The sequence below is a fragment of the Notamacropus eugenii genome, chromosome 5 (genome assembly GCF_028372415.1).
Source record: "Notamacropus eugenii isolate mMacEug1 chromosome 5, mMacEug1.pri_v2, whole genome shotgun sequence".
Taxonomy (NCBI): Eukaryota; Metazoa; Chordata; class Mammalia; order Diprotodontia; family Macropodidae; genus Notamacropus; species Notamacropus eugenii.
This window is the reverse complement of record NC_092876.1, coordinates 24,027,480-24,042,181: the sequence shown is the minus strand read 5'-3', so window position 1 is coordinate 24,042,181 and position 14,702 is coordinate 24,027,480. Positions and strand designations below refer to the sequence as shown.

General features: G+C 46.9%; 1 protein-coding gene and 1 pseudogene across 1 annotated transcript in view; both read left to right on the top strand.

Moving 5' to 3' along the window:
• LOC140503628 (sialic acid-binding Ig-like lectin 8) overlaps positions 1 to 9,016 on the top strand; it is a 40,631-nt gene extending 31,615 nt beyond the window's left edge. The window contains exon 6 of the mRNA XM_072607771.1: positions 8,265 to 9,016. Within this exon, the coding sequence (XP_072463872.1) occupies positions 8,265 to 8,333 (69 nt within the window). The 3' untranslated portion in view covers positions 8,334 to 9,016. The remainder of the gene's footprint in view (positions 1 to 8,264) is intronic.
• On the top strand, positions 2,557 to 8,079 carry LOC140503627 (sialic acid-binding Ig-like lectin 13; annotated as a pseudogene).
• Positions 9,017 to 14,702: the final 5,686 nt, after the last annotated feature.

The window sequence follows — 14,702 nt, the reverse complement described above, 5'->3', positions numbered from 1 at the left end:
CCTCCACCTCTCTTACTTGATTTTCAAAATCCTTTTTGACCTCCTTCTATGGCCTGAGATCATTGAATATTTTTGGAAGCTTTGATCTTGCTGTCTTCCTCTGATTGTTTTCTTTGCTCTTCCTCATCAGAAAGGATGGAATAAAATATCTTTTCACCAAGAAAGTAACCTTCTACAGTCTTATTTTCCCCCTCTTTGGGCATTTTCTCAGTCATTTACTTGACTTTTAAGTCCTTTGCCAAGTGGAGGGTATACTACCTGAGGGGTCAGAAGTTTTGTGCAGCTGTCCTCTGACATATCTCTAGGGACCTGTAAGTTCTCAGTTCCTCCAAGGTGGCACAATCAAGGGAGAGGAGTTTAATCCTCTCCTGGCCTATGCTCTGGTCTGTGAGCAACCAAAAGCACTCTTTCTGCTCTGGAACTGTGAATGGGATTCCCTCTGCAGAGTCGACACCAGTTCCACTACACAAGTGCTCCTCCTCATCCCAGGACTGCCACTCAGGACTGAGACCTACATCAGTGCTTCGATTCCCCCAGGGTCCTTAGGCCTATAGTTCAAAAAGTGGATACTGCTGTCACAGTGGCTGCCACAGGCCTGGGTCCAGGACTGCGGCCTGAATCTCACTCTCCTCTCATCCAGGTGAAAGAGCTTACTGACCTTTGAAACTGGCTTTGGCATTTGTGAGTTGAGAAATCTGAAAACCACAGCAGCTACAGATGATTCTGCACCCTGAAACCTACTCTATTTCTTTCCATGCTACGTGGTTCAGTCAGAGTGATAGATCTTTCCTGTCAGCCTTCCAGGATATCTTGGGCTGGAAATCTGTTTCACTCTGTCATTTTGCGGCTTTTGATGCTGTGTAATTTGTTTAGAGTCATTTTTACAGGTCTTTTAAGGGTTGTGGGGGAGAGTAGAGCAGGTCCATCTTTCTAGACTGCCATAAAGAGTAAAACATTTCTTGTGCAAGCACCAATGATATACAAAGATGGCAGCCCAGGGTTCAAAGACTCCAAGCTGGGGAGAGCCTGGAAGAGGCCTACCTTGGTCCCTATAGCACAGGGTAGCAGGGGCACCAGAGGGAGAGCCCAAGGGGAGTGTTCCAGTCCTCTTCACCTGAATCTGAACAGTGGGAGCTGAAAGAGGGAGAACAGAAGAGCTTTCACCAGGCTCTGTTGGAGCTTATCCTCCCCCTGTCCTGTGTTCACAATAAGCTCTCTGAGGGTAGGCACATTTCCCTTGTCTCTGCATCACCATTGCCCTGCACAGTGCCTGGCAGAGAGGAAGCCCTTCATGAGTCATTGCAGGGATTGTAACTGAAAGCTTGGAGAACAGGCCCTGATCTACATCGATGAGACTTTTATTGAGATTGAATCCCAAGGAGATCAAAAACAAGACAGAAAGGTCCCATGGCTGCTAGAACATCCATAACAAAGCTGTGGTGGCTCAAATACTGTCACCACCACAAAGACAGATACAGTAGGGATGCAAAGGTGCAGGGAATCAGACTAAACTATCTGGGATGAGAATTCTGGAAAATGGAGCTCATGTGAATATGGCAAAGAAGTACAGGACAATCAGTATGAACTGATGCAGACTGGGAAAGGTGAATCCAGGGGAACACGGAGGGCAAAGCGCACGGTAATCCAAATAAAAAGAACTGACAGCCAGCCAAGAGTCACCAAGCATTTATTAAATGCTGACTGTGTGCCAGGCATTGCGGTAGGTACTGTGGGTACCAAAACAAGGCAAAAGCAACCCAAATCCACCAGGAACGTTCATTCTCATGAGAAGAACACCTTGTCAATAACCAAATATTTAGAACAGAGAAGGAGAGTAGAAGAAAATAAATGGAAAGGGCAAGCATGAGGTGACATGCAGCTAAGGTTGGGTTGAAGCCAGGAACAAGGAAATGAGAAGTGAAAGGTGTCCAGGAATGGGGCACAGCCAGGACAAAAATTGGACGTGGGAGATGCCTAAGAAACAGCCGGTTTGCTAGAGACATCTTAGAGGAGGGTAAAGTAGCCATAATCATCCCCAGCATTTCTGCAGTGATTCAGTCTGTGAAACACTTGGCAAATATCACATTTGACCCTCATGACAAGACTGAGAGGGAGGTGCTGCTAATATCCCCATTTTACAGATGAAAAACTTCTGTTCAGAGAGGAAAGACTGACAGGAAATGTCTAAGGCAGGATTTCAGCTCAGGTCTTCCTAATCCCAGCTTAGCTTATACAGGAGAGGGGCAGCAGTGTTGAATGGTCAGCACCTGCTCTGGGTCAGGCACTGGTCACTGCCCTGCCATCAGCCACATAGACAAGCTGGTCCATGTAAGATCCATGGCCTCAGCCTGTGTAGCAGATCTGTCCTCCCCCAGCACCTGAGTCCTGACTGTCCCTGGAGCTGACCCAGGACAGGAGGCCCCTCCCCACTGAGTTCAGCTAAAGAAGCCAGGAGCCCACTGAGGGGAAAGGACAGAGGCTTCTCTTCTTTGGACTGCCCTCCCACTTGCTCCACACCAGGGTTTCCTGTTTCATCTTCCTCTTTGCCCTGAGCCTGACACAGATGGCCAGAGGGAGTCATGGTGTTCAGAGAGTGAAAAAGCACCCCAGCAGAGCCTAGCTCTCTCCTGTCTCATCCATGCTGCTGCTGCTGCTGCTGCTGCCCCTGCTCTGGGAGGGTGAGTAGGTCTGGGGCAGAGGGAGGCTGGTCTGAGGAGATGAGAAGAGGTGGAGATGCTGATCAGGCTTCTGTTTGCTCTCAGGGTCCTTGTCCCAGACACTGGAGGTGCCTCCCTCAGTGACTGTGCAGGAGGGAATGTTTGCCCACGTCTCCTGCACTTTCAACACCGATGGATTCTTATTTGATGAAGAACACCCAATTTATGGCTACTGGTTCAGAGAAGAAACTTATATTTCATATGGCAGGCCCGTGGCCACCAATGACCCATATAGATGGGTGGAGGAGGAAACCCGGGGGAGATTCCATCTTCTTAGGGATCCCAAGATGAACAATTGCTCTTTGAACATCATGGATGCCCAGTTCTCAGACAGGGGAAAATACTTCTTCCGTTTTGAAAGAGGAGTTGATAAATACAGTTACCTAAAGCAGCTGCTTTACATAAATGCGACAGGTAGGATGCTCCTCTCCTAGGAGGTTCTCATTGTATGAGGCAGGCAGGGGAATGGGCTGGCCTTGGAGACCCTGTATCTCTCCATGGGAGGGGTGAGAGAACATGGAGGACACATGGGGAACCCACTCAGGGAGAGGAGCAGACCCAGGGAAGGACATGAAGACCCAGCCTAAAGCTCCAGAGCTACAAAGGGGAGTGAATGTGGTAGGGTCCTCTTTAGGAGGAACCAGGACACCAAGGAAGGTTGATAGGGGCCATGGTTGTGCTTAAAAGGACTGTGGAGCTGCTGTCAAAGGAAGAAAATTCAAATCCCAGATTTCTGACTCACTCTTTTTGGGGCATTTTTCCTATAATTTCCCACTCTCTCTTGGACTCACTTTCCCATTATGTAAAATGAATGGTTTCTTCTCTCTTCTCTTTAATGCAACTTCCACTTGATCTATAATCAATAAGTAACTCAGGTCATGAGTGTTACAGGCTATGCCCAGGAGGCTCGTAAGGAACAGGGGCCTGAATGGAGTCATAGTATCAGGGGAACACAGTAGGGACCTGGGGAATGGGTTAGGTACCAGCATCTGGAAGTTCACTTGAGGCCTAATTCCCCTCCAAAAACCATGGTTCACTGCCTCTCTCTTCTCCAGACCTCCTTCAGAAACCAGACATCTCTGCTCCAGAAATGTTAGAGTCAGGGAACCCAGCGACTCTGAAATGTACATTTCCTTGGGCCTGTGGGGGAAACAAGTCATTCAAATTCTCTTGGATGGGGGCTGCCCTCTCCTCCAAGCCACAAAGCTCTGGGGCATCCCAATATACAGAGGTTTCCTTCATCCCTGAACACCAGCATCATGGCACCAATCTCATCTGTCAAGTGACCCTTCCTGGAGATCGTGTGAGCACAAAGAGAACTGTTCAACTCAATATGTCCTGTAAGTGCTGGGGACAGGAGACCTACATCCCTGAAGTGAGAGGGTGAGGGAGGGAAGCATTAAAAGACCAGTATCCAGGCCTGGCCTGGGAAACTATATGCCTTTTTCTTGGGCCAAGGATGGGAAAGCAATCTCCTAGCAGAGACACAGGCTGGGATTTCCTATTTTTTCTCTCTCTCCATCTCTGTGGTTTCATGTGCCAATGTCAATCAGATTAGATGCCTTCTGAGCTGCTTCCACTTTGGTGTTCTGTGATTCTGGAATTTAATCTCTTCCCTGCCTGATGCTGGGCTGGGCAGAGAGCCCCACCCCCAGCCAGCCTGGTTCTTCTGTTGCAGATGCTGTGCAGAGTGTGACCATCAGAGCCCAGGACAACAGGACACCAGGTATCAGCAGAGCCCCTGGGGGAGGGCAGAGGGGAACCCTGGGCTTTAGCTTCTCCTCTGAGGTTTGGTGTGGATGTCAGGGAGAGGAGGGAGACAGGAGAGACAGGGACTCTCACTCTGCAGGCCCATGTTCTTGCTGTCCTGAGCTGCTCCTCCCCTTGGCATTGCATCAACTTACTTTTACTCATATCTTTAAGGCTTAGAAATCATTTTCCTCCCAACAGTCCTATGAGATAAGAAGTAGGAGAGTTCTTGTCCCCACTTTCCAGAAGAGAAAGCTGGGGCTCAGAGCTGTGAGCAGGGCCTGACCTAGTTCACACAGATTCCAGCACCAGAGAGGTGTGAACTCTAAATATAGAGTCTAATTATAGTGACCTCTCCCCTGTACCAGGCTTGAGCTGAGGGGGTCAAGTCCCGCATTGAGACCCAGTTCCCAGGGCAGTGCTCTGTTCACTGGACCTGTCAAGGTTTCCCTGTTGGGGAAGCTGACCTGGATCTGTAAATTCTAAACCAAATGGTGAGATTTTGCTCCCTGCTGCATTAATGTTGGTTTCAGGGCTGATCTGGGGGTTTGAAGGGCTTGTGTAAGAAGAGGCTATGGGGGATGGATCAAGGAGGTGCTGTCAGTGGGGTACAGGAGTTTGGCTATGCAGGTTGAGTCTCTAGCATTCAGTCAGGGCAGGTGCAGTGTGTGCCTGGAGGCCCCATGGCTACTTGGTGTGAGAAACTGGAACCTAGTGGGGATTAAAGTGGGCTCCTAAAATGTAAGATCCCCAGGCTCAATGTGCAGACATTTCAGGCTCCTGAGTCCTTGTTTTATTGTTTCTCTTTCACATTATTTTCACCTAAATTGATAAAATGAAAGAGGGAGACAACAAAAGAGGGGGAGAGAGAGAGAGAGAGAGAGAGAGAGAGAGAGAGAGAGAGAGAGAGAGAGAGAGAATAGAACAAATAAATAGGGGGAAAAAGAAGGAAGAAAAAAGTATGGAAGAAAGGAAGGAAGGAATGTAAAAATAGTAGAAGAAAAAAGGAATAAAGCCAAGAAGAAAGAAAACAGGAAAAAACACTTCAAAAAAGAGAAAGAAAGAATTAGCAAGGAAGGAATTGAGAAAGAAATGAAGAAAAATAAAAAAAGAAGGAAGAAAAGAGAAGATATGAAGGAAAAGAATGAAAATCATAGAAGAAATAAAGAAAAGAAAGAAGGGAAAGAAGGAAGAAAAAAAAGATAGACAAAAACCCAATGTGAGGCAAATGCAGGAACACGACCCAGGCTGAGTGTGCCCTGGCAGCAGCAGAGGCAGGGGAGGCCTCCAAGGTCTGGGGAGCAGCCAGGGAAGATGCAGGGCAGGGAGAAGGGGCAGGAAACCAGGCTGGGCCGGGCCTGGTGGTTCCCTTCCTGCCTGGGGTCCTGTCCTCTTCCACCTGACCCTTCCTTATGGAATCTTGGGGAAGTCTCAACAGCTTTCTAGCTCCCAGGTCCCTGCTGGGTACAGTGAAACTGGGGTCTAGGAGGTCTCTGAGATCCCTTCCGGTTCTCCCTGCTTGGAGCTCCTGATCTTTTTCAGCTTTCATGCAAGGAAACAGCTCAGTTCTTGTGGTTCAGGAGGGAGAGTCCCTTCACCTGCTCTGTGCTGCCAACAGCAACCCCCAGCTACATTGAGCTGGGTCCTGAAGGATCAAACCCTGGCCTCTTCCCAGCCCTCAAAGCATGGAGTCCTGCACCTGGATCTGCCCCACCTGGGCCCAGCAGATGGTGGGAATTACACCTGCCTGGCTCAGCATCCTCTAGGATCCAAGCAGGCCTCTCTCAGGGTCTCTGTGCACTGTGAGTGTGAGGGGGCTGGGTACCATGGGGTGCTTGGGTGCTGGAATAGAGAGGAGAGTGTCTTCCACTAAGTGGTGGGAGGCCTCCTGTATTTTTTCACAGATGCCCCAAGGATACTCAGCCCTTCTTGCTCCTGGATCAAGGAGGGCTTGTTCTGTACCTGTTCTGTCCAAGCAGAGCCAGCCCCGTCCTTGCACTGGTGGGTAGGGGGGAACCCTGTGGATGGCAGTAGAACTGACACTTTCCAGGTGAGATCAACTAGGTCTGCACCCTGGACCAACAGCAGCCTGAGAGTGAAGGTGGACCCCCATCACAAACTGAGTCCCTACTGTGAGGTGAGGACCCCACACCGGAAGGACAGTCTCAGTGTCTGGTTGCTGCCAGGTAAGAGGGCTGGGGCATCTGGAGGAAGGGAGAGGTGTGAGGGACTGATTCAGGGAGCAAGCAGAGGCCAGAGGAGAGAGCATAGGCTGAGGGATGTCAGGGGCTGCCCAGACAGACCACGGAGATGTCCTGGGACTACTGACAAGAGTCAGTAGTCTGAGTCACAGACTGGAGTTTGAAACACACCAGTCTTTGTCTCTACTTCCTTTACCAAAGGAGACAGCAGATTGTTCATTCCCATAAGGTTTGCTGACATCCCAGAATGCTTTGTTTTCAATGCTCCCATGATCTTCTAACCTCATCTAGGGGGATTTTGGATCTAAGTCTGAGTCTGGGAAACACCCTCCAACATGTGAATTAACACCAGGCCCAGACGAACTTGGCCACTAAATGAATGGGCAGATATTGGTGAAACTCTCTTCACAGGGTATCAAAGATTGTGGACTACGTAGGACAGGAGATGGATGAATGTACTGATTCCTTTTGTTTGTTTGTTTTTCAAGAGGAACATAGCAGACCATAGAAAGCACAGGGCAGTGAACTTGACCTCAGTTGTTGGGAAAACTGAGGATGGAATATTAAAGGAGTGGTTGGTGAACAGTGAGAAAGGGATACTGTAATTACAAAGACTAGATAGGCTTCACCAAGACCAGACCCTGACTGACAAACCTGTGTTGGTTTGCTCTGATTCTAACCTGACCCATGGGAAGAATGCCAGAGATACAACTTAGCTCAACCTTAGCCAAGCATGAGATAGAGAATTCATATCAGTCTCATGGAGAAGGAAGAGAACTTAGGATTGAAGAAGACTAGAATTCATCATGGAAAAGGAGCCCAGCTCCCTGACCTGGAGTTAATGGAGGTTGTGCCCTACCATATTAACCACCCTCATAGTGACTTCTTAAGAACTTTGAACCATATTAAAAAGTGAGGATGCTGGGGAAGGTATAGGAGAGGCAGATGTTGGAGAGTAGCCCCCATAATATTTGGGCTGGAGAGCCTCTCTTGTAGTTATACCCTTGCTGATTATGGTGGTGGATCAGTTTCCCTGCCTTGTTCTGTTCCCAACCTGAGCACAAAATGACCCCTAGAATCAGGCAGGAAGAGGTGTTGAAGGCCATTATTAGAGCCTGGAACCCTGCACTGTGCCCATGGGGCCTGACTCTATCTCCCACCCTAGAGAAGGCCTGGCAGTCCTGGGCCTTGGGAATTCCAAGAGGGCCCTGGTATCCTGAGAGGGAGTGAGGCTGGAGGGGAAGGACTGAGGCCTGGGGAACAAACCCCCTCCAACCATGCCCTGCCCCTCTCTCTCCCACAGTCTTCTCTGCCCAAGAGAACAGCTCATGGCCCTTGATACTCACACTGCCCCGAGGAGCCCTTATGGGGGCTGGCTTTCTCCTCACCTATGGCCTCACCTGGCTCTATTACACCAGTGAGTGTGTCTGCCCTTTGACCCACAAGCCCATGGCATCCCATGCCTCTCACTCCCTGCCCAACCCCTTCTCACTCTTCTTCCTAGAAATGATCTCTGGGATCATCCCTTACCTGCCCCCTGGCCTTATACCCCTGGATCCTCCAGCTATGACCAACACTGCTTCTGTTTCTCCTACAGAAAGCCCCTAAGGACAGCTCCAGCAGCCCAGTCGTCTTTGTGATGGCTCTTGGCCTTAAACCCAGCTAAGACCTGCCTCCTGCCTCTTCCACTTAATGGCCCCAGTTCAGCCCTTAGGGAATCTGCAAGTCAAGTCAGACCCTGCAGCTACAGGACCAAGCTCCAGGACTAGAGGACAGTTTTTAGGTCCCCCCTGGGTCTCCTCTTTTCCCTCTGAACAGCCACAGGCCTATCTCCTGATAAACTAAACCATGATCTTCAGGTCTTTCTCCAGCCTGGGCTTCCTCTGCTCAGTCATCCCCATCTCTATCCTTCCTGAATCCTGGTCCCCACAGGTGATCCCAGCTCTCAAGATGTGGTGGATCAGAGCCAGGCCAGCTATACTACCCCCTGCTTCCTCTAAGACCCAGGGATTCCTCTCAAGCCAACTAGGATTGAGTTAGCTATTGCAGCTGCCATGTTTCTCAGCTGAGTGTCCATGGGCTTTGAGTGCTTCCAAGCTGCCCCAGCCAGGCTAGACTCTTCACGCTTAGCCCTCTCAGCCTCCTTTCTCCTAGCTCAGGCCCTTAGAGGCTCAGACACTGTCTATCTCTAGAGTCAACCCCAGGCCTGCTGACCTGCTAACCTGGTCCTTGTCCTATGGTTTGGGGTCAGAGATTTGGTCCCCGAGCCAGGAAGGCATGACTTCACAGGCAACTGTGGAATCCTCTTCCCATGGGACAACAGGCTAATAAAACGTTTAGCATCTCTGAGTCTTGTTTTCTTTATGTGTAAAATGGAAAGAGAAGTCCCCAAAGACTTCACTCTCAGAATTTCTGTGAATTTTCACTGGGACAATGTTTTTTCAGTGTTTCTCAGACTTTTCCAACTCATGGTCACAGTGAAGGCTCAAGTCCTGATTTAAATCTCTACCTCATCACTCAGTCTCTGGCTCTTCCTGCAGCCTCCAAGCAGGAAGGATGCTTAGAACAAGGATCATCAGATCTAGAAGGTCCTGACCTGTAGCGATGAGCTTGTTGTTGGTTCTTACTGAGATTGAATCCCAAGAAGATCAAAGATGGAACAGAAATGTCCCATAGCTACAAGAACATCCATAACAAAAATCATGTTGCCTCAAATACTGTCACCAGCACCAGAAAAGGGACAGTGGAGATCCAAAGGTGCCAGGAAGCTGACTGAATTATGTGGGATGAAAACACTGGAAAGTGGTGTTTAAGGGAATATGGAGAATCATAGGGAGATTGTTTCTAACTGAGGAAGAACAGGAAAGAGGATTCCAAATAGTACTCATTTCCCTCCCCTCTTTCCCTCTACTGTAATATAATTTTGAGCCTCTTCCTGTGATGGAGTTTATTTTTTTTCTGCCTCCTCCTTTTCACTTCTCCCATTACAATCCCTTCACACCCTTAAATCACTTTTGTCATCATCACATTATTTAATGTACACACACTTCCTCTATCTAGGTATATCCCTTTTACATTTCATAATAAATATATACTTCGCAAGATTAACAAGTATTATCTTCCCTTAAAGGGATGTTAACAGTTTGCCCATATTGTGTAACAAGCTTTTCTTCCCCCTGTTTACATTTTTATGCCTCTCTTGAGACCTGCATTTGAAGATCAAATTTTCTATCAAGTTCGAGCCTTTTCATCAGGGAGGTCTGAAATCCCTTTTTTCACTGAATGTCCTTCTGCTTGCCTGAAATATTGTGCTCAACTTTGCTGAGTAATTAATCCTTGGTTACAGTCCCAACTCTTATGCCTTTCAGAATGCTGTCTTCAAATTCCTTCAGCCTTTTAATGTAGAAGCTGCAAGGTCCTTGTGATCTTGACTGTAGCTCCTCGATATTTGAATTGTTTTTCTGCCTGCCTGCCATATTTTCTCCTTCACCTGATAGTTATGGAATTTGGCAACAATATTCCTTGGTGTTTTTAGTTTCTGGTCCCTTTCAGGAGGTGAGTGGTGGATTCTTTTGATGAATATTTTGCCCTCTGGGTCTAGGACTTTTGGCCAATTTTCCTTGATGACTTTTTGGATTATATTGTCCAGGCTCTTTTTTTCCCTCATGGTTTTCTGGTAGACCAACAACCCTTCGATTTTAGTCTCCTGCATTTATTTTCTAGGCCAGTTGTTTTTCAATTAGATATTTTACGTTTTCTTCTATCTTTTCATTCTTTAGATTCAGTTTCACTGATTCTTGATGTCTCATAGATTCATTAGCTTCTACTTGCCTGATTCTATTTTTTATCAAATTGTTTCCTTTGGTTAATTTTTGCATCTCCTTTTACTTATTTCCAAATATTCCTTTAAGGAATTGTTTTCACCAATTAGGCTTTGTACTTCCTTTTCCATTTGTCCAATTTTCCTTTTTAAGGAGCTGTTCTCTTCAGTAAATTCTTTTTTCATATTTTAATATCATTGGACAATTTTTCTTCTATTTCTCTAATTTGGGTTTTAAAATCTTCCAGGAAGGCTCTTTGTGCTTCAGACCAGTTCATATTCCCTTCTGAAGTTTCAGATGGGAGTACAGTCTCAATGTTGACCTCTTTGGTATTTGTGTTTTGGTCCGTGTCCCCATAGAAAGGTTCTGTGGTCTTTTCTTTACTGCTTTGCTTTTTCTCATGATAATAACCCTCTCCCTGGTTTTTAAGATAGATCTCTACATCTTTGACACCGGGGGCTCCGTCCCACACTTCTTATGCCTAAAACTTGAGGTTTTGTGTTTTTTGACCTCTGATTCTTTTAGATAGAAATTAAATGCTGCAACTTACCTGCTACTGAGCTGGCTGGTGTTTGAAAGCAGAGGCCAGATGAGGTCTTTTTGGGTTTCCCCACAGTTATCCTGGAGCTAGCTTGTCAAGTGTGGGGGAGGGGTGATCTAGACACTGCAGGTCTCCTCTACTGAGCTAGAGCATAGGCAGGCTCAGATTCCTGCACTAGTGTCTTCGTGATCCCTTTGGGGTGCTGAGGCATGCCTGTGGTCCTGGTGTTAGCAGATGCTGGTTTCACCCCTCTGGGGTTCAGGATCTTCTCCTGGTTTGTTGAGGTGGGGCTGTCTGGGATAGCTCTGATCCAGCACTGGTTGCCTTTGGCCACAGCAAAAGGAACCCTCCTTAGCAATTTTTCTAGCCTCCCAGACTGAGAGTCTGTTTACTCCTCCTGCTGCTTCCACTATTCCAGGGTTTTTCCTGGGGACATAATCTCTGGGCTGCTCAAGGTCAACAAGAGGAGAGAGACAGCAGTTATCGATCATTCTGTCATCTTCAGGAAAGGTGAATCCAGGGAAATACTATGAAATAAGACCACAGGAATAAAAAAAATAAAGAAGCAACAGCCAGTCAATAGTCACCCAGCATTTATTAAATGTGTCAGACATTGAGGACACCAAGAAAGGCAAAAACATCCCAAATCCACCAGGAATGTTTGTTTACACGGGAAGAACACCAAGTCAATAACCAAGTATTTAGAAGAGAGGAGAGTAGAAGAAAATAAATGAATGATTAAGCAGGAGGAGTCATAGGAGTTGAGGTTTGACTCAGGCCTGGAAGAAGAAAATGAAGAAGGAAAGCTTTTCAGGCATGGAGCACAGCAAGGACAAAAGCCTGGAGATGGGAGATGGAATACCAAGCCTAAGAAACAGGCAGTTGGCCAGGATAGCAGGATTGGAGAGATTTCAGAGGAGAGGAGAGTAATAATAACAACCCACACTATTTGTGTAGTGCTTCATGGTCTCCAAAATACACTGCAAATATCTCATTTGGTCCACATGACAAGGCTGATGGGTATGTGTTATTATTACCCTCATTTAACAGATGAAATAACTCAGGGTCAGATAGTAGAAATGACTTGCAGGGAACGTCTGAGGCAGGATTTCAGCTTAGATGTTCCTTACCCCATCCCAGCTTGCACAGGACAGGTGAAGTAGTATTGGATAGTCAGCACCAGCTCTGGGCCAGGCACTGCCCCCTATCAGCCACTTAGACACACTGGTCTGTACAAGATCCATGAACCCACAGTGTGTAGCATATCTGTCCTCCCCCAGGACCTGAGTCCTGACTGTCCCTGGAACTGGCCCAGGACAGAAAGCCTCTACTTATTGACCTCAAGTAAAGAGGACAGGAGCTCACTGGGGAGAGAGAACAGGTGCTCTCCTTCTGAGGAATGTCCTCCTTCTCTCTCCATGCAAGGCCTTCCTTTTTCCTCTTTCTTTTTGCCCTGAGCCTGACACAGATGGTCAGAGGAAGCCGTGGTGTTCAGGGAGTGACACAGCACTCCAGCAGAACCTGGTTCTCTCCTGTCTCATCCATGCTGCTGCTGCTACTCCTGCAGTTGCCCCTGCTCTGGGAGGGTGAGTGGGGCTGCGGTACTGGGAGTCTGTTCTGAGGGGGTGAGAAGACTTGGAAATTCTGACCAGGCCTCTGTCTGCCCTCAGGGTCCCTGTCCCAGACACTGGGGGTGTCACCCTCAGTGACAGTGCAGGAGAGGATGTGTACCCATGTCCCCTGCCCCTTTGGACACTATGGATTATCACCCAATGAGCACATCACAGTTTATGGCGAGTGGTTCAGAGATGGGACTAGAGATTTTTATGACAGGCCTGTGACCATCAATGACCCATCACAGAGGGTGGAGGAGTGAGGGGAGATTCCATCTTGTTGGGGATCCCAGGATGAACAATTATTCTCTGAGCATCACTGACACTTGTTCCTCAGACAGAGGGAAGTACTTCTTCCACTTTAAAAAGGAAATAATTGAGACCCCAAGGGCTGGCTGGGTGGATCTGGAGGTGAGGTGGGTGTGGAGAGGACACACAGAAGTCAAGTAACTCGCTGGGAAAATGCCCAGAAAAGGGAAAAAAATAATACCATAGAAGGCCACTTTCTTGGTGAACAGATATCTCCTCCCTTCCTTTCAGATGAGGAAGAACAATGCTTACCATCAGGGAAAGACATAGAAATCAAGGCTTCTGTATCCCAAACACCCAAAATAAGTATTCAGTGGGCTCAAGCCATGGAAGAGCTCAAAAAGGATTTTGAAAATCAAGTTAGAGAGGTGGAGGAAAAACTGGGAAGAGAAATGAGAGAGATGAAAGAAAAGCATGAAAAACAGGTCAACACCTTGCTAAAGGAGACCCAAAAAGATGCTGAAGAAAATAGCACCTTGAAAACTAGGCTAACTCAATTGGCAAAAGAGGTTCAAAAAGCCAATGAGGAGAAGAATGCTTTCAAAAGCAGAATTAGCCAAATGGAAAAGGAGGTTCAAAAGCTCACTGAAGAAAATAGTTCTTCCAAAATTAGAATGGAACAGATGGAGGCTAATGACTTTATGAGAAACCAAGATATCACAAAACAAAACCAAAAGAATGAAAAAATGGAAGATAATGTGAAATATCTCATTGGAAAAACAACTGACCTGGAAAATAGACCCAGGAGAGACGATTTAAAAATTATGGGCCTACCTGAAAGCCATGATCAAAAAAAGAGCCTAGACGTAATTTTTCATGAAATTATCAAGGAAAACTGCCCTGAGATTCTAGAACCAGAGGGTAAAATAAGTATTCAAGGAATCCACTGATCACCACCTGAAATAGATCCAAAAAGAGAAACTCCTAGGAATATTGTGGCCAAATTCCAGAGTTCCCTGGTCAAGGAGAAAATATTGCAAGCAGCTAGAAAGAAACAATTCAAGTATTGTGGAAATACAATCAGGATAACACAAAATCTAGCATCTTCTACATTAAGGGATCTAAGGGCATGGAATATGATATTCCAGAAGTCGAAGGAACTAGGACTAAAACCCAGAATCACCTACCCAGCAAAACTGAGTGTAATATTTCAGGGGGAAAAATGGTCTTTCAATGAAATAGAGGACTTTCAAGCATTCTTGATAAAAAGACTAGAGCTGAAAAGAAAATTTGACTTTCAAACACAAGAATGAAGAGAAGCACGAAAAGGTAAACAGCAAAGAGAAGTCATAAAGGACTTACTAAAGTTGAACTGTTTCCATTCCTACATAGAAAGAAAAAGGAAATGATTAATAGTTACCCAAATCAGTTACTTTACATAAATGTGACAGGTAGGATGCTCTTCTGTTGGGAGGTTCTCAGTGTATGAGGCAGGGAGGTGGAGGGAATGGATTGGGCTTGGAGACCCTATAACTCCCTATAGGCAGAGTGAGAGAACATGGGGGACAGGTGAGGAATCTATTCAAGGAGAGTGGCAGACCCAAGAATGGGTGGTAAGACCTTGTCTAAAGCTCCAGAGCTGCAAAGGAGAGAGAACGTTGTGGGGTTCCCTTTGGGAGGAATCAGGACCCCACACAAGCCTGAGATGGGCCATGGTTGTCCTGGAAAGAACTCTGGAGTTGCTGCCAAAGGAAGCAGATTCAAATCCCAGATTTTTGACTCACTCTCTTTGGGGAATTTTGACCTATAAT